This window comes from Microcebus murinus, chromosome 25 (assembly GCF_040939455.1).
Source record: "Microcebus murinus isolate Inina chromosome 25, M.murinus_Inina_mat1.0, whole genome shotgun sequence".
Lineage (NCBI taxonomy): Eukaryota > Metazoa > Chordata > Mammalia > Primates > Cheirogaleidae > Microcebus > Microcebus murinus.
The window spans coordinates 6,400,993-6,420,927 of NC_134128.1; the positions used below are offsets into that span (position 1 = coordinate 6,400,993).

Here is a 19,935-nt window from a genome sequence, read left to right on the forward strand (position 1 = left end):
GATGGTCACTCTAGGACAATCCATGTTCTGTTTGTACATGTTGCGAGGTTTCATTAGGACAAGATGCTGTACATACATAAACATTGTGAAAGTGAAGGATCATAAGCTCTACCAAGATTCGAATGCAAAGTCTCCTAAGCACGTGAGTTCTGGGTCTCCGATTCCCAGACCCACAGAAATCGCCTGGGGCCTCGTCGCTTGTGGCAGAAGGTCTGAGTGCAAGACTTCTTGGTCCCCGGCCTGTTAGCATTGCCCTTGGCTGGGTCTCCAGTGGGAGGGAGTAGAGGAGGCCTCCCGCCTCTCGGGGGGCCAGAAACCGATTGTTCTTCACTCTGGGCCCATAACTAGGTCTTGGTGGCAAAGCTGCCAAATGCCTGGCCCGCTCCCAGGCTCCCGTGTCCCCTGGTCCCCAGCAAAGTGCAGGAATATCACTGTCCTCCCCAGTTCCCTGTCTGCCTCGGGCGCCTTGCACAGCGTTTTGCTTCAGAATGAAGTCTGTTTATCCTCTCCGCAGCCTTCCATCCCCCCTGCACACTCGTCTCTCCTGCCAGCCATTAGAAGGCTTTGTCCCCTGTGCAGCCGCGGGAGAGTGGCTCTTGGTAACCATGGGCAACCGTGAATGGGTACCAGCTATTTGTGCTGTATTTGCAAGGCGCGATGCCGCCGCTAACAGGGTGGATGGGAACTGTGCTTTAAAGATTTGCTTGTGCAGTAAAGTACCATCTTCTTTTTTTTTTTTTTTGGTAGAATGACCAGTCCATGGGCGAGATGCAGATAATAGGAGGAGAGGATCTTTCGACGCTGGCTGGAAAGGTTTGTTAATGTAGCCTTGCTCGGTCTTCACTGATGTCTGGGGACATCTGTGACCTTCATTTCAGGTCAGCACTCGCAAGAGGTTTCAGACACTCTCCCGGGTTTGCTAATTCACGCAAATGGCTGAGCGAATTCTTTTAATGATTTCTCTCCTTTCTGCAACGCTCCCTTTAGAAGGCTTCCAGGACAGGATGCGGAGCAAATCTTTCTCTCCGAGCTTCCTTCCAAGCTTAGTGCAGACAACAAAGCCCCCCAGCCCTCCTCCTTCAGATCCTTTCTACTCCTCCTTTCACGAACCTTCTGGAAAGGAAGCCTTTCCCTTCGTTTGTCTGTTTCTTCTCTCATCTGCGCCTCCGCGCCTAGGCCCTTCGCTGCTGCATTTAAACAGGTTCGTCGAAATGTACAAAATCTGGGGAGGGAAGAAAGTAGGCCTTTGTGGGAGCACATTTTTCAGCCCTTTGCCTTTTTTTTTCTTTGTATTAAAAAGAATTTAACCTATTAGATTGTGAGAAGAACACCCCCAGTTTTAACTTGGAGTTCCAAATCTGCCAGTGATTAATGATGAAGTGGAAAGACTGTCTAGATGGATTCTGCCATAAATACAGGAATTGGAAGGAAAGGTTGTTTGCTACAGCAGGTGATCTTTCAGGAATGTGACCTGAAATGCAAGTTTGCTGTGAATAAAAGCAACCCAGAATTTGTTTGGGTTCAGCCATGCTGACCTATCTTGTATCCATTGTCCCTGAGCAGCTTCAGCTTTCTAAGTAAAACGGATCAGTCTAGTACACAGGCTTAATTTCTCATACTTGTAGTCATTATTGTTATGCAATGCCTGTGTAGGGGGAGGAATAACAGCCACATTTAAATAAAAATATGTATGATGATGTTAGGAGCGCCGCAGAGCCACAAGGACTCCGACTACAAAACAGGTTACTTCCCCCTCCTTTGAAGACAGCGTACTAGGATCCATGTGTTAAATTGCTCTCTAGCAGTAAATTATGTTCCATAAAAATTGGAATTAACTTGATGTTGATGCATCACGAAGCCACCATTTGATGCTATTACATCAGTGCATAAAGTAACATCCCAGAAAGCTAGAAGAGTCAAAGCAATTTCCAGAAATTCGTAACTTTGAACAACCTTGGAGTGGTCTTTAAATGATAAGTCACTTGCATTTTGTCTAGGACATTGCCCCACGGGTTCATTACACAGAGAAATATCTTACCTTGTGCTTTCACTATGGAGTCTGTCAAAGGGACAACTCCAAGATTCCCAAACAAATGCCAAAAAACATTTGTACATAGAATGGTGGTCTTTCTCCCGAATAAAATCATCTTCCATTCCTGGTTTTTGGTTTTTTGGGTTTTTTTGTTTTTTATGAGTGGGAGATAGGGTCTCACTCTGTTATCCAGGCTAGAGAGCAGTGGCATCATCATAGCTCACTGCAGCCTCAAATCCCTGGGCTCAAGCAATCCTCCTGCCTCAGCCTCCTGAGTAGCTGGGACTACAGGTATGAGCCACCACACCTGGTTAATTTTTCTATTTTTTGTAGAGACAGGGGTCTCATTCTGTTGCCAAGGCTGGCCTCAAATTTCTGGCCTCAACCAATCCTCCCACCTTAGCCTCCCAAAGTGCTAGGCTTACAGGTGTGAGCCACTGCACCTGCCCCCCTTTTGTTTTAAAGCAATTTCCTTCTAGGTGAGCACTGGATATTCCTTCTTTTAGAGCTAGGGAGGAGGTTGAGTAAAGGGTAGCACCTCACTAGGGGTGGAGTGAGCAGAAGGATGACAGCTCTGTGCCTCACTGTCCCCTCCTATAATTACAACTAAGACCCCCTGGGAAAGTAGAGATCTTGGAAGTTCAGGTAGCAGAGATAGAAAACTAGCCAGGAGTCTGCTTTAACTTTTTGTTAGCATGACAGATGATTTCTTCCAAGTTACCAGGTGCCACTTCGTGGTATCCTTACACTCTCTGTGTGTGCACAGATGTGTTTCTGTGTATGTTCAAACGTGTGCCAAGCAGAGCCCCTTTGGCTTAGCACACACTGGATAAATATTTCTAAGATGAGTCAACACCGATCAGCCAGGTTCTCAACTGTCACACCAATTTAAGCTTAAATATTCAGAGTGCCTAGACTCCCATCAGAAGGGAATGCCAGGCCAGGCACAGTAGTTCACACCTATAATCCCAGCAGTTTGGGAGGCTGAGGCAGGAGAATCCCTTATGGCTGGGTGTTCAAGACCAGCCTGGGCAACATAGACCTCTGCCTCTACAAAAAATTTTTTCAAAGTTAGCCGAGTGTGGTGGTGTGTGCCTGTAGTTTCAGTTACTCTGAAGGCTGAGGGGGGACAGTCACTTGAGCCCCGCAGTTTGAGGCTTCTGTTGCTCTCCAGCTGGGCAACAGAGCGAGACCAGGGCAGGTTACACCATAAAGTCATACTTTGAAATGCATCTTGAATCTGTCCACTTTTCTCCATTTCCCTAGCTGTCTCCCTAAGACTGTCCCTCAGTCTTAACCTTTGACCCAAAGCGTTATCTGGGTCACAGTTCAGCAAACTTTTTCTAAGAAGGACCAGACAATGGTATTTTAGACATTGTGGGCCACACAGTCTCTGTTGCAGATACTCAGCTCTGCTGTTGTCATGTGAAAGCAGCCATAGGCAATATGGAAACAAATGGACATGGCTGTGTTCCAATAAAACTTTATTTATAAAAATAGACAGCAGGCCAGATTTGGCCAGGGGGCCATAGTGCGCCAATCCTTGGTGTAGGAACCAGCAGATCGGCACCTAGGAGGCTATGAGAAATGCAGATTCCCAGGCCCCACTCCACATCTACTGAAATTCAGTCCTCATTTTAACAAGATGGTTTAAGACAATTCCTATGCATATTAAGGTGTGAGAAGCACTGGTTTTCTAAATGAGGCCACCGCTATCCGTTCTTGGGTCTGCTATGACAGTCTAACTAATCTCCCCGAACATCACCCTTCGCTCCACTTTGGCTCCCCTCCAAACCATTCTCCACGAAGCAGCCACAGGGATCCTCTTCCAGTACCAGCTCTAGCACATCACTTGCCAGCCGAGAACTTGTCAGTGGCCTCTCAGGGTTGTCAGACTCTGCAAAAACAAAAGAAAAAAGCACGTTCAGTTTGAGATTCAGATAAACCCAATGAATTAAATTGTAGTATAAGTATATCCCGTGTGTTTAGTATAAGTATGTCCCAGGTGATATTTGAGACATACGTATTCTAAAAAGTTATTTGTTGTCTGTCTGTCTGAAATTCACATGTAACTGGGTGTCCTGTATCTCTCCAAGGACGCGTCAGCTGGCTGATTTAGTCGAATTCAGAGGAGTAAAGTGCAGAGTGAAGGCGAGACCACTGTCTCTGCAGAGGCAGAAGGTTTCGGTCGCTAGAGACTCAAGAGGGGACTGAGGAAGTGCATGCTGCACAGCTGAGGGTTGGAGGAGTAAAAAAAAAAATTCACTTCACTTTTGGAATTTCCTTTTCCTTAAACAGATAAAGGCCTTCATGTGGCCTGCCCTGTCCACCCATTCTTCAGCCTTTTAGAGAAAGGCTATCTGTTAAGAATTTGAGAGAACTTTAAAAATAAACTGCAGAGGCCCTCTGGGATCTTTTCATCATGCAGAATATACATTCGCTGGAAAAAAAAATTTTTTAAAGGAAAAGACACCCAACAATCGGTAGGCATTTATTTCAAAGGTTGTAGAATAAAGTCTGAAACTGCAGTAAATACCTGCCTTGGATGGAAGGGCTATTCCAGGTCATCGTCTAACTTCTCCCTTCTCATGTACTCATCATACCGTTTGTCAGTCAACCAACAAGTTCACATTTAAGTTACACGCATCACCATGCTATTGGGCTGCCGGGAACGTGCACACACAGTCTCTTCTTTAATGCTCGGCGCCCTGAGAAAAGCTCCAGGGACAATTCACACAAGGCTCTTTCCTTGGGCTTAAGGAAGTCCAAAGAAGGGAGGGGTCCTTGGGACTGTAAGGGTCTTAGCAAGAGGAAGGTTAGCGTTTCCTTGGAACCAGAAAGATGGGGACTAACACAAAAGAGACGCGTGGAGTGTGGGGTGGGGGGTGAATGGGGACAGAATAGGATGGCCGGACACTAGTGAACCAGCGGGACCCAAGGAAACTAGTCCAAAACAAGGAAACGGTAAGAAACAAACTGAAAACGTGCATTGGATTTGGTTTGTAGAGAACATTGAAAGTCTCAGTAAAGAGCTGAACTTGCTCAGAACAGCAAGCGGCAGGCACAGAAGTGGCAGAGCGGTGGTGACATCTTGGAGCTGTGCGTTAGGCATGCGCTGGGACTACAAGAGCAAAGCAGGGCGGAAGAGAAGGACTCTCCCTGTGAAAAGGGGCGAGGACTGCGCTGAATGGAGGAGGGAGGGCTAGAAAGGATTTTTTTTTAATAATTTAAAATTTTTTCTTTTTAAAAATATTTAATTTTACTTTTCTGTTTGTGATGCAACTCAGGACAAGTCTGAAAATAGGAAGGATTTTTTAAATGAAATTTGTTTATGGAAGAACTTTATAAAATGTGTGGAAAGAGCTCACCTGCATCATGTTGCCAAGTTGAGGAAATAGAGACCGCATGAGCCCCATACTGGGTGCTGTGTAACTTCTGGAGCCTTCTGAACACATGGGAGTTAAAGTAGCTAGAAGAACAGAGACTCTAGACAGCCTTCCATATACAGCTTTCTCGTTTCTCCTCTTTTATGTTTTTGCTCTCTTTTCTTCCTTCTTTCTTTCTGTGAAGAGAAGGAAACTCACGAGGGAGGCTGGCTGAGTCATGGTTCTAAATAGGTCATTGCTGCTGAATAAAGGAAGCCCTCAAGATTAAGTTAAATGGCCTCTTCAGCTCACAGTGTTAAAAGCATTTTACTCGGTGTATTTAAGCTGTCTACACAGCGTGCTCTGCGGCAGCGTTTTTCAATGTTGATTTAATCCTGGCACTTCATAAACTGTGTGTAGCCATTAAAGCAAGAAGATTTTTATTCATGTGCAAGAGAAATCTCTGAAAGGGTGGAATAAAACCAAACCCACGGAAACACTCCCAAATCTGGCAGTGTGAAAACACAGATGTGCAGGTTTCAATGCAAGATTTCAGGAGACATGGCTCCCCCCGCCCACCCTGCCCCCAAATAAGTTTCTAATCAAATGCCAGAATGGAGCATCGGAACCTGCCAAAATTTCCCCCTTGGCTGCCTTCACTGTTTAAATCATTCTTTTTTATTGCAACTGACGAGGCTGAGAACAATAATGGAAATGCCCACTGACTGATGATTCTGGCAATTTTGTGAATTATCACATAAAATGAAATGCTGAGCCACATTCCTTTCTCCATGGGGTTTACATTCACACTCTCACCCAATCTCTGCATCCGCAGTGCAGCTCACGATCACCGCGGCCGTCCCTCCAGTGAGGGCGGCCACAGACGGAAAGTGACCCTCCTGCAGGTTAGACAGTGCGGCGTGCAAATCATCGTGCATGTAACAGACTAAAAGTAGGGATAGCCTATTTAAGAAAATCATTTAGATCTGTACAATTCTTTCCTTCTGTCTTCTTTCTCTCTTCGTCTTTCTTGCCTTCTTTTTCATTAGGAAACTCCGTGTGATGAGCTTTAATCAGAATCGTAGCAACAGCAACGAGAGAACACACTCCAGAGATTCCCTGTCGAGTTTGTTGCCTGCAGCCCCTGGGCTGCAGATTTTACTGGCTTTCTGGGAGGAAATGAGCTAGGTGTGATGAGATGACTAAGACAGTAACTGGCAAACATCTCAGCTTCAGTGATCAGAGTTATCAGATTGGAAGTGTTTGGGAGGCACATTGTGTACTGAAAAAATGTCCAAGGTTGCCCACTCAAAATATGGGAATTTTAGAAAATGGCTTGGCACAAAATTAAAAGCAGTCGACATTAACTGTAGCTCGGGTAAGGAGGAACTGCAGATCATTAAGGAAAAATGGCGGGGAGATATCAACAGTATAATGATCTAGAGAAAGTGAAAGAAAAGAGGTTGAAATTGTTGATTCAGTCCACAGGCATTTCTTGACCACTTCCTAGATGCCAGTCTCCATGTTACGTGCTGATCATATAGAGATGCATTAGTATTGGTCCCTTAACCCTTATAATTAATCCTGGTGTAGGCAGTACATTGGAGATGTTGCTGGTTTGGTTCCAGACCACTTCAGTAAAGCAAGCGACACAATTCTTTTGGTTTCCCAATGCAGATAAAAGTTACGTTTATACTATACTATAGTCCATTAAGTATGCACTAGCCTTATGTCTAAAAAAATGTACATGCCTTAATTAAAAACACTTTATTGCTAAAATGCTAATGATCAACTGAGCCTTCAGTAAGTCATCATCTCTTTGCTGGTGGAAGGTCTTGCCTCAGTGTTGACAGCTGCTCGCTGATGGGGTGGTGGCTGATGAAAGTTGGGATCACCATAGCAATGTCTCAAAATAAGACAACAGTGAAGTTTGCCACGTGGATTGACTCTTCCTTTCATGAAAGATTTCTCTGTAGTATGTGATGCTTTTAATACCATTTTACCCACCATAGAACTTTTTTCAACATTGGAGTCAATCATCTCAAACCCTACCGTTTATCAACTAAGTTTATGTACTATTCTAAATTCGTTGTCATTTCAACAATGTTCACAGCACCACCACCCCCGGGAGTAGTTTCCATCTCAAGAGATCACTTTTTTTGCTCATTCACAGGAAGCAACTCCTCATCTGTTTAAGTTTGATCATGAGGCTGCAGCAATTCAGCCACATCTTCGGGCTCCATGTCTAATCCTAGTTCTCTTGCTCTTTCTACCGCATCTGCAGTTACTCCCTCCTCCACTGAAGGTGTAAAGCCCTCAAAGTCATCCTTGAGTGTTGGAATCAAGGTCTTCCAAACTCCTGTTAATGTTGACATTTTGACCTCTTGCCATGAATCACAGATGTTCGTAATGGCATCTAGAATGGTGAACCCTTTCCAGAAGGTTTTCAGTTTACTTTGCCCAGATCCATCAGAGGAATCAGTATCTATGGCAGCTACAGCCTTACAAAAGGTGTTTCTTAAATAATTAGGGTTGAAAGTCAAAATGACTCCTTAATCTATGGGCTGAAAAATGGATGTTGAGTTAGCAGCATGAAAATAACATCAATGTTCCTGTACCTCTCCATCAGAGCTCTTGAGTGACTAGGTACGTTGTCAATGAGCAGTAACATTTTGAGAGAAATCTTTTTTTCTGAGCAGTAGGTCTCAAGAGTGGGCCTAAAATATTCAGCCAACCATGCTGTAAACAGGTGTGCTACAATCCAGCCCTTGGCGTGTCATGTACGGAGCACAGGCAGAATAGATTTAGTGTGATTCTTAAGGGCCCTAGGGTTTTCAGAATGATAAATGAGCACTGGCTTCAACCTAAAGTTACCAGCTGCATTAGCCCCTAATGAGAGTCAGTCTGTCCCTTGAAGCTTTGAAGCCAGGCATTGACTTCTCTTCTCTAGCTATCAAAGTCCTAGATGCATCTTCTTCCGATAGAACACTGTTTGCCTACATGGAAAATGTGTTGTTCAATGTAGCCACCTTCATCAGTGCTCTTAGCTAGATCTGGACAACTGGCTGCAGCTTCTCCGTCAGCACTGGCTGCTTCACCTTTCACTTTCATGTCATAGACAGATGACTTCTTTCCTTTAACCTCATGAACCAACCTCTGGTAGCTTCAGACTTTTCTTCTGCAGCTTCCTCACCTCTCTCAGCCTTCAAATAATTGAAGAGATGCCACTGGAAACTCCTAAGACCCTGTAAAAAAAGTAAATGAATGAATGAATAATTGAAGAGTGTTAGGGCCTTGCTCTGGATTAGGCTTTAGCTTAAGAGAATGTGGTGGCTGGTTTGATCTTCTATCCAGACCACTCAAACTTTCTTCATATCAGCAGTGAGGCTGTTTTGCCTGCTTTTTTTTAATTTTTTTTTTTTTGGCATATTATGGGGGTACAAATATTTAGGTTACATGTGTTGCCCTTGCCCCACCCAAGTCAGAACTTCAAGCGTGTCCATCCCCCAGACGGTGTGCACAGCACCCATTAGGTGTGTATATACCCATCCCCTCCTCCCCCTCCCACCTGCCCGACACCCGATGAATGTTATTACTATATGTGCACTTAAGTGTCGATAAGTTAATACCAATTTGATTGTGAGTACATGTGGTGCTTATTTTTCAATTCTTGGGATGCTTCACTTAGTAGAATGGGCTCCATTTCTGTCCAGGATAATACAAGAGGTGCTAGATCACCACTGTTTTTTGTGGCTGAGTAGCATTCCATGATATACATTTACCACATTTTATTAATCCACTCATTTATTGATGGGCACTTGGGTTGTTTCCACATCTTTGCGATTGTGAATTGTGCTGCCATAAACATTCGAGTGCAGATGTCTTTATTATAGAATGTCTTTTGTTCTTTTGGGTAGATGCCCAGTAGTGGAATTGCTGGATCAAATGGTAGATCTACTTGTATCTCTTTGAGGTATTTCCATATTGCTTTCCACAGAAGTGTTTTGCTCTCTTAGTCATGTGTTCACTGGAGTAGCACTTTTAATTTCCTTCAAGAACTTTTCCTTTGCATTCATAACTTTCTATAATAAAAATGAACATGCATATATACTAAACCTTTTTAAAAAACAAGCAACCTAAAAAAAATCAATAAATAACTTAAGTATGTTTTTTAAAATGGTAATAGCTATATGAAACATATTATTAGATATATTTTTAAGAAATATAGAAGCAACCAGAAAAACAGCTAAAAGAGTTAAAAGTGACTGTCTCTAGAGAACAAAATTGAGAGTAAGGAGAGGTGAAGTGGAAGGGAGGTGTTTTTCTTTAAAAACCTTCCAGTCTATTTGATTCTAAACATGTGGATGCATTACTTTGATTTTAAAATATGTTTGAGAAATTTTGACAATATCCAAGCCTCACATCCCACCCACCACTGTATCTGAGAGTTGAAGCTAATCTTTTCAAAGATGACTCTTTTGTTTTGCAAGGTTCTGAACTGTCAAAAAAAAAAAAAAAGGATTTAATTACATTCAGTGCACTCTACTTAATTAGGCAAGAATGCAGACGAACACATTTTAGAAAGCTTTTTCTTTATAAAGTTGAAACAAAAAGAGATTGTGAACCAGGAAATTAAATTAACCACAACATTCTCCAAGTATTCTGGTTTGTTCACAGGCCGGGTTGGTCAACCTCATTCAAACTAAAAATGCACATTCTAACCAACCACTGTGGCTTGATGGTTAAGATCATAGCAAATAGTGTTTAAAATGCCAACAGGACTCCCCTGTCAGTGTGATTCTTAGAGTAGAGGCTTTAATGGCACAACTTGCTTAAAAAATGGACAAAATAATCTTACATTTTCACGATAAAATTAAGATTTTTTTCAATGGATTTAATGAACGAAAATGCTATACTTGTGAAAAAAACACTTCCAGGAAGATATTTCCACCTAAGAATGCATTTGACATATGGTACAAAGTTAAAAGAGTTGTTGGTTGGTTCATTGGTTGGTTGGGTGGGTGCTTAACATTTTCATTAATTTTTAGTCTTGTATTAGACCTAAGTAAGTTTTCTAATATGTAATATTTATTTGATTTTTATAGTATTACATAAATTATAGGGATAAATGAAAGGTCATCTAAAGAAGTATGACAATGAAGAAGTATTCTCACCATTTAGTTAATGAGAATGTCATATTAACACATTCATATTTTAATTTGGTGGGACAGCATTGATAGGTAATTGCTAATCTAATTAATTGGTTGTTTTTCACTCATTAATAAGCTTAATCAGTTATTATTCCTTTATTCAACAAATAATTATTGAGCATCTACAGGCGGGCATTATGCTAGGGTCTGGAAATGCAATCGTAAGCAAAACAAACGTGATCCCCACCTCATGAAGTTCAGAGTCTAATAGGGTAGACAGGTATCAAACAAGAAATTAATATGAAACATAATCAGTGTATTTAGGGGAGAAGTAGAGGAATGCCCGGAGAGCATGTAGCGAGGGACCTAACCATCTCACTAAAAATACAGACCCGGCACCCCCAGCCCTTTCTCTAGCCACTGCCTTCCTCAAGGTTGACTCAATCTGGGAGTAAACGCTGAGTCCTCAGGGATTTTCGTGGCTATGCAGGAACAAGGCTGTCACAGCTGAATCCATCTCGATTAGTGATTCATTTCGTGTTGCCTTGTTTTGCTGGTACACTCTTAGCAAGCTTTGCATCCCAAAGGAATGCTGGCTGGGGGTGCTTGCAGAGTTATTGAAATGGGATGACTTTGTGGGTAGCTCTTCAGACAGGTAACGGGGTCTAAGGTAAGCCTGCTCCTGACCTGAATATAGATACTAATATTGTGCCACCAGGTAATTCCAGAGGAACTGTTCAAATGAATCTGGAATACCTAGATTGCCTCTAATCGTTTGGAGTAGATGGATGGGGCAGGACCAGCTAAGCAAATTGCAAAATTCTAACTGGAAGCAAAATGCGTGTTTATCTTGTGAGCCAGATCGGCATCATATTCTAAAGTACAGGTTTTGTTTCTTTCAGAATGTTCTCATTGTTGAGGTAAGCTGGCCTTTCCTTTTCCATATCGGAAGTTGAAAGACTCTAACGGTGAGTTTTAAAGTATAGAACGTGTCGTATTGTCCAAGGATTTCTTGAATCCCCACTGTGTACCTGGTTTTCCAGATTTGCAGAGCCACCTGGCATCCCTGGCTTCAAACAACTTAGTATAAAAGCTTTGCAGTCATAGTTGTGTGGCACTTGATCCTTTCTTTTTTTTTTTTTTTTTTTTTTTGAGACAGAGTCTCGCTTTGTTGTCCAGGCTAGAGTGAGTGCCGTGGCGTCAGCCTAGCTCACAGCAACCTCAAACTCCTGGGCTCGAGTGATCCTTCTGCCTCAGCCTCCCGAGTAGCTGGGACTACAGGCATGCGCCACTATGCCCGGCTAATTTTTTTTTTTATATATAAGTTGGCCAATTAATTTCTTTCTATTTATAGTAGAGACGGGGTCTCGCTCTTGCTCAGGCTGGTTTTGAACTCCTGACCTCGAGCAATCCACCCGCCTCGGCCTCCCAAGAGCTAGGATTACAGGCGTGAGCCACAGCGCCCGGCCTTGATCCTTTCTTTAGATGCAATTTCACATATCTCTAGATTGGTTCTTGTACCTATTTGTGAATCAGACATTTCCAGAGAAGGGGAAACTAGCCCACCACACCGAATGCATTTCATATAGTAAAACCGAGGTTAAAACTCTCTTTACCCTGAATGCATTGTTAATGACCCCTAATGACTTCGAGCAATTCCCAAATACCTTCGGCATCAAAATTGTCTATACAATCAATTAAAAAATAGCAATCTAGGGGAAGGCAATGCTTTGTTTTTAAATTCGTGTTCCTGTTTGAAAAGAAAAGACCAAGTGCAGGCCCTGTGGCAGTAATGGACTGCACAGCAAATGGCCACGCGTCTGTTCCGGGACACGCCTGTCTTATCAGCTGGCACAGAGTCGGGGGCTGTGTTCCAGCCGTTGTTACACAATGGCCCGTGTGTGCCATATGCATCTGCAGCCCTTCTGGCTCCACATAACCCGCGAAGGAGACCCTCGAACCTAATGAATCGCCCAACCCTTGCTAAATTAGACCTGTTGTCTTGACAATCAGCTCCGGACAGCTGATTTCTGTCCCAAGGACAATAAATCGCCACTGCCCATTCTCCTCTAATTGTGCAGCAGCTCACGAGCGGAGACGGGCCTGGGCTGGCTGTGGCCACGGACCCTCAGTACTTGGGGCTGTCACCAGCTGCTGCCCGGGCACGTCTCTCTTCCAGCCACAGAGCCCCCGTCGAGTGGGGACGAGCGGGGCGGTGTTTATCCATTCGGGGTATTCAGATGCTCACGCCCATGAAAATTCATGCGCCTCGTATTGTGTCACATAACCTCAGGGCCACATTCAGTCCTTGGGTGTGCGTGCACGAGTGCAGATCCGCTCAGCGAGGAGCCGCGGGCTCTTCAGAGCCTACATTCAGCCCTTCCACGCAGCTGAGGGATGCACGGAAGAAATACTCCCCAGCAGATTCCCCAAATCCAGCTTCTAGAAAGAAAGCGCCTGTCTAAAGGAGCATAGCCAGGTCTGCCGCCAGCTTGACTTCAGTTGGGTGGCATTTCTTTCTTCTTCTTCTTTTTATTTATTTATTTATTTTTTTTTTTGAGACAAAGTCTCACTCTGTTGCCCGGGCTAGAGTGCCGTGGCCTCAGCCTAGCTCACAGCAACCTCAGACTCCTGGTCTCTGGCGATCCTCCTGCCTCAGCCTCCCGAATAGCTGGGAATACAGGCATGTGCCACCATGCCTGGATAATATTTTCTATATATTTTTAGTTGGCCAATTAATTTCTTTCTATTTATAGTAGAGACGGGGTCTCGCTCTGGCTCAGGCTGGTTTTGAACTCCTGACCTTGAGTGATCCGCCCGCCTCGGCCTCCCAGAGTGCTAGGATTACAGGCGTGAGCCTCCACGCCTGGCCCAGTTGGGTGGCATTTCTAATTAGCATGCATTATTATTTTATTTTATTTTTTTTGAGACAGAGTCTTACTTTGTTGCCCAGGCTAGAATGAGTGCCGTGGCTTCAGCCTAGCTCACAGCAACCTCAAACTCCTGGGCTCAAGCGATCCTACTTCCTAAGCTTCCCGAGTGGCTGGGACTACAGGCATGCACCACCATGCCCGGCTGATTTTTTTATATATATATATATGTATATTAGTTGGCCAATTAATTTCTTTCTATTTATAGTAGAGACGGGGTCTTGCTCTTGCTCAGGCTGGTTTCGAACTCCTGACCTCAAGCAGTCCGCCTGCCTCAGCCTCCCAGAGTGCTAGGATTACAGGCGTGAGCCACCGCGCCCGGCCCAGTTGGGTGGCATTTCTAATTAGCGTGCATTATTAATAGGGAATCTCTCCCTGGGTGAAATATCTATTATGCTGTTCAAATGCACTCTGTTGAATTTGCCTGTCCTCTTTGCAAAGGATGTCGTTGGAACCGGGAGAACCATGAAAGCCCTGCTCAGCAGCATAGAGAAGTACAAGCCCAACATGATTAAGGTGGCCAGGTGAGTGGGACATCCACATGGCAAGGCAAGTTCTGGCCCTCCAGGTAAGCCCAAAGGGGGTGCTACCACAGGATGCTCTTTCCAAAGGATGTGATATATTCTAAACCAATGGCCCTCTGCCCTGGGATGTTATGGTTTGACCACGTGGAAAAATAGCCCATTTGCCTGCTAGCCGGAGAGAGGAGAGGGAAGAGACATGCTTTGCTGTGTTTCAAGCCCCTCCTTCCTGTGCCTCCCACGGCTGTTTCCAGAAGCAGCGGAGGAGCCCCGTGCAATGGCTCTGATCGGGCCTCTTAGCCAGAGCCACAGGAACAACTTCCGTCCTTAAGTACAGACTTGAATGATGTTTAATTGTATTTGCAATTCGCAGGGATTTCATTGGGATCACTAACACCTCTTTTTTTAATGATAGTTTGTTGGTGAAGCGAACATCCAGGAGCGATGGCTTCAGACCCGACTGTAAGTGTTTTTTGGGTTTTGGTCGGTGGGTGGGTGGGTGGGTGGGTGGGTGGGTTGGTTGGTTTTCAGGAGTGGTGTTTAAGAACCTTCAGTTTCCTCTTTGACAGCACTCCATGTGCTGTAGATCGTCCCACAGACTCCTCGTGGTCTTCCCTGCCTGGCTAGGGAGGGTAGAACCATTCACAATGAGTCTTAAATGTTCTTATTTGCATCTTTCACAGGAATGATGTTCTGTGAATTGCATAGTTTTAGGTTTTACCCAGCACCTTAACTCCAAAAGATTCAGCTGAAAAGTTTCAGGGGGTCTCGCTGGACTGATTCGGACACGTAGGTTCCTGCCTCGGCCAGGCGGGCTCGGAGAGGTGTGCCACAGAGGTCCAGAGCGAGCCTCCTGCCATCGTCAGGAACTGTCACCAGACAATGCACAACGGCGACCTTTAGCAAGCCTGAGTTTTAGTGCACAGAAGGGGAAATCTGAGACGTCCCCTCACCACCTCCAAACAGAAGTTCCCCAGCACAGAGAATTAGCAGAGCAGATAGCGCCAGATACCATCTTCACACCTGACTTCAGACGCGTGTTCCAGAAGGTTCCCTTCGTCTAGGGCACTCTGCTCGCTCCTCCCCGCGATGAGGCTAGGTCCAATGCCAGGAAGGATAAACAAGCAGCCAGATTATTTATTATTCTAACACTAGAAGTGATTTTTTTTTTTTACTTGCATAGGCAGAATTCAGCTTGATTTTTATAACTTACATTGCTCTAAAGCCCCTGGGATAATTTGGCTACAGTTCTCTTCAGCAAGCTGAACAAACATTGGAGAAAGAGAAGCGCAGTACGGATGGGTAACGTGCCAGTGACATCTCACCAGTGACACTTTATTCTATAAACAGGTCTCGATCCTGGCTGGATGTACAACGCTAACTCTAGACCATGTCACTTCTGCGCAGAGAGACCCAATAGCTATTCCTGTCGGTTACTGGCTTTGGGGATATAATTTAGATGAAGTGAAGATGGCACGAGGTTACTAAGCAGAAATTTTCTGAGGAAGGAGTGTAAGATACTAACTGTATAGATAAGATTTTAACTGAAGTTGAAAAACATTCACTTCAGACATACCCAATTCATTTCAGATGTCTCATATCACTTATAACAACATTAACAAAATAATAGCAAACACTAATAAGCGCTTAGGATGTGCCAGGCACTGTTCTAACAGGTATAGAAACATTAATTCATTTTATCCTCACAATAGCTCTCTAAATGTAGGTGCTGTTGCTGTACCCATTTTACAGATGAGGAAATTCAGTACAGCAAGGTTAAACAGTTTGCCATGGACACATAGCTGTAAGTGTAGGGTCAGTATTGAACCCAGGCAGCCTGGTTCCAGTCACTGCTGGGACGCTTGGGCTACATCTGCAAGTAGCTTCTGCAACTGCAAATAGAAGTGTAGGGGCTGCCCTCGTTTGCTGGCTGGTCATAGGTCACTCTGATTCCTGTCTGTCTTACTGCTCCATCACCCTTCTTGGATTCTTTGACTTCTCAAGGTGTGGCCTTTTAAACCAGCTTTGGGCTCTAATTTTCCCAGTCTGAGTTGCCACGGCTAACGGAGGGATCGCGTTGCTCATGGTAAAATCATGATTGCTACAACCCTGGTTACAATCAGGGTCGCCTGGGACTTACTCATATGCGTTTCGCTAGCTCAGAATTGCTGTTTCTGCTTTCTATCTGGACTTCCCTTCTCCTGTCTCATGATTGACTCTTTCTTTTATTTTCAATGTATAACCGCTGACATCTTTTCTTCTCTCACTTCTCCTCTTTGGTTATTTTATTTTTTCAAGAAACTCTGCAGTTTGGAAGAATCAAATGGGCTTCTGAACAAGTGGCCCTATTATGCAATCCCCTAGAATATAAGTCCCTCACCTCTGGCACTTTCCGTGAGCAGGAACCAGTTGGTCTCTCCATGTGAAAACACCTTGAGTCACAGTCACCATGGAGATGACCTTGTCCATGCTGTAAGTCCACCGGCTGTGCCAAAGAACAGTTTCATAGAAGTAAGCAGGTATCTCTCTTATCCGCAATACTGTGATGCACAAACTTAGATTCCAAAACACTGGAAAAAGTTTGAAAATCACTGGACCAAGACACATTTATTCTGTTTCAAGACTTCTGGAGAAGGAGAGCTCTTGCCTGTTCTTAACAATCACCTCCAATAAAAATCATCTTCTTTTCAATAAATTCTGCTTTTGCTTAACCTGAGTACCCTGCACTGCATTGAAATCCATTTCCTCTCATTCTGTCCCCAATAAAGAGCTAATTGATTTCCTCTGTATTGTGGGCCCAAAGGTCAGCATTAAACTAAACCTTCCGCATTCTCTTCCTCAAGCTGAACAAGCCCATCTGCTTTCATCTTGTCTCCCAGCCTTCACCTTCCAGTCCTTTAACCAGCTGAGATGCTGGGACAGGAGGAGAACTGCTTCCTGGTTGCCACAGCCCGAGCACCTGTTCACGTGTTGCAGTATTGGGAAGCCTTTTGCTGGAACTTCCCTTTGTGCTATTCGGCGTGTTTGCTTTGGCGTCTTATCATTATGTAGCGCTTGCTCTGGAACGCCAGGGCCACGTGACCAACTCATACATACTTGTTATCTGCTGGGCTTCCTGAGCCCAGCTCCGCCTGCTGGGAGTTGCGTCGCTCACCGCACGCTGGCTTGTCTCTTTCTCCCTGAGTGGTCACCTGGTTCAGGACCCACCCGTCCCGCACGCCGCTCACTTTTCTCACGTCCTTCTGCCTAAATGAAAGGTCCTCCGAGTTTGAGAGCCAACAGCAGCATATGGTAGCTTTGTACTTACATAATCTAAATTATTTCTTTTTTTTTCCTCCTCTCTCTCTCTGCTAAGATGCTGGATTTGAGATTCCAAACTTATTCGTGGTGGGATATGCCTTAGATTACAATGAATACTTCAGAGATCTGAATGTAAGTCTTGCATGCAAATCCCCAGCCTCCTTTTCAAAAGAACTTAATGGTAACTTATCAATTTAACAAATCATTGAAAGAGTAATGATGATGACTGCTGTTTATTGAATATCTCCTGTGTTGGGAATATGGTGGGCACTTTGCATCCATCCTCCCAGTCAGTTCCCACCACTGTTCTGCAAAGTAGGCATCAGGATGATGCAAGTGAATGATGACTGTCTCTGTCTACTTTGTACTAAAGGAATAGGAAGCTACATGCAGAACTGTGGCTTGGTGCTCATTCTCTCCCATGGTCACTGATGTGCCCAGCCAACCATAACAACATCCAATATTCTATACACTGTTCTGTGTCAGGCCTGGAAATCTAGCAGGTTCCAATTACAGTGGCATGCAGCTCTCGCAAGTGTTCCCCTGCAGGGGAAATGTCCCAACACACAGCCGTGGAGCCCCAGCTGTGTGGCCCTGACTGACACTGAATGATCTAGAGATAGACATCTGACCCAGAGTGGACCAATCAGTCTCTTTTCCTGGGAATTAGAAACTTAAACCAAAAATCACAGAGACCAATGGTTTGAGGGCCTCAATCACTATAATAGCAGTGCTTTAGAACATTTGCAAGCACCATGGGCTAAAGCCTCTGGCACTGCCCTTGTTCCTACCTTCTGGTTGCTTCATGGCTTACTTCTTCCTTGGATTCCAGGAGCTGCCCCAGTATACTTTCAAAAAATCCCTCCTTTTTTGCTTACATTATTAGCCTGACTCTATTTCTGTTGTTTGCCATCAAAATATTCCTAACACATCTCTTGCTACCCAAAAAGGGTCAAATAAGAGCTCATGTTGTGTTAATCATTCTTATTTCTCCCTTTACAGAAGGAGTTGTTCTTTTCCCATTAGGAGACTTCTGTTCCCACCAGGGCTAAACGCACTGCTCCTTGGCCATCTCTGGGTTTTAGAGACCCAGGGAGCCGCGTTCAAAATAGGGCTCAAAACCAAAACAACAAAGAACCATTTGTCAAGCATCTGAATGGGTCTATTTAGATTTTACGCATACCTGTAACACATACACACACACACACACACACACACACACACACACGCACATATATATTTAAAGGAACAATAACCAATTACAGGATGGTATTCTGTTATGACTACCTCGCATTATCTGTGCCTCCTACTTTGTTAAGAAACTGACGGGTTTAAATGCTTTATTGTTTCAGCACATATGCGTGATCAATGAACACGGTAAAGAAAAATACCGAGTCTAAAGATGTCAGTTCTCACCATCGGATTCCCAGACAGCAGCACTTGTGACCGTACTCGGGAAGCCAGCTGGAAACTGTGTCTCTCCAAACGTCTTCGCTCAGCAGGATGTAAAAGAAAAAAAAAATGTTTGAATGAGAGCCCTGTCTTTTCTGAGATTATAATAGAAAGAGTACCAAAGGTTCTTAAGGAAAAGAAAGCAATGCTTTTATTTGACTTGTTGCAAATTAAACACTCCGCCTTATGACTCACCAGCACTATCTACCTTCACACTCCTGCGCTACACCTTCCATTGTTGTCATACGGTCATTAAGCTGGATTGCCACTCCTGAGATACCCCCACCTAGTTACTCAAATATTTTTCACTTAACATTTTTTTAATACTCTATTTTGGTAATATTCTTACAGTGTTAAAAACCTGGGAATCCTTCCACTTAAGCCCTGAGTGCCATATATTAGGAATGCAACTAGGTTCCCATACTAAAAAAAGAGGGTGGAAAAGGACAATTTAATATAAATTTTTGTTTGCGCTTATCTGACAGGCCATTATTATCTGCTTTGACAAAGCCTTTCTGGAACGCGGCGCACAATGAATCTTAATGATGTTATGAAATGAGCCTTTGCTTAGCGCTGAGGATTGGAGCTTCCGGCGTGTCGTGACGGCATGTCATGAATGCATGGACGTACTCAACTGTGTTTAATACTCTGAATTTTAATTAGCAAAAACACAATGGCAGCACGGCTCTGGTTTCTAAGCTGCATCCTTTTATTCACGTGGGACACGAACAAATGGCAGAATTGGGGGGGAGTGTTTTCAGTGCTCAAAACTAAGCGAGCATAAATTTTTCCTCTTATTTGCATCGAAGGACAAGACAGTTACGTACTCTCTTAAACATGAAAACAGAGATCGAATTATTTTTTAAGTGTCCTTATAAGACTGATCACAAAATCCAAGGTACTATAAGAAACAAGCATACTTAAGAAAGTTTTTTCTGAATAACAGGGTTTTTTTTTTCCATTTCCCCATTGTATGAGACATTTTCTAATTTATGGGGATTTTAATTGAAAATAAACTTGAGTGTCAATAGAGCTGTTTTTTTTTCTCACTTCCTAAAAAAAGCAAATGCAAAATAAATAACTAAGCAGCCTTTGTTTGCTTCTGAACCGTATGTGGCATATTGTTATTAGGTTCTAGCTTCCTTTAAACTAATAAAGAATAAGAAAACTTGTTATGTTTTATAA

At 43.8% G+C, this 19,935-nt stretch overlaps 1 protein-coding gene across 2 annotated transcripts in view; it reads left to right on the top strand.

Moving 5' to 3' along the window:
• The window catches only part of PRTFDC1 (phosphoribosyl transferase domain containing 1), an 85,892-nt gene extending 65,957 nt beyond the window's left edge, over positions 1 to 19,935 (top strand). For both annotated transcript variants that reach the window (XM_075997708.1, XM_075997709.1), the window contains exons 4-9: positions 748 to 813; positions 11,450 to 11,467; positions 13,919 to 14,001; positions 14,414 to 14,460; positions 17,354 to 17,430; positions 18,651 to 19,935. In XM_075997708.1, coding sequence (XP_075853823.1) covers positions 748 to 813; positions 11,450 to 11,467; positions 13,919 to 14,001; positions 14,414 to 14,460; positions 17,354 to 17,430; positions 18,651 to 18,698 — 339 coding nt within the window. In that variant the 3' untranslated portion in view covers positions 18,699 to 19,935. The remainder of the gene's footprint in view (positions 1 to 747; positions 814 to 11,449; positions 11,468 to 13,918; positions 14,002 to 14,413; positions 14,461 to 17,353; positions 17,431 to 18,650) is intronic.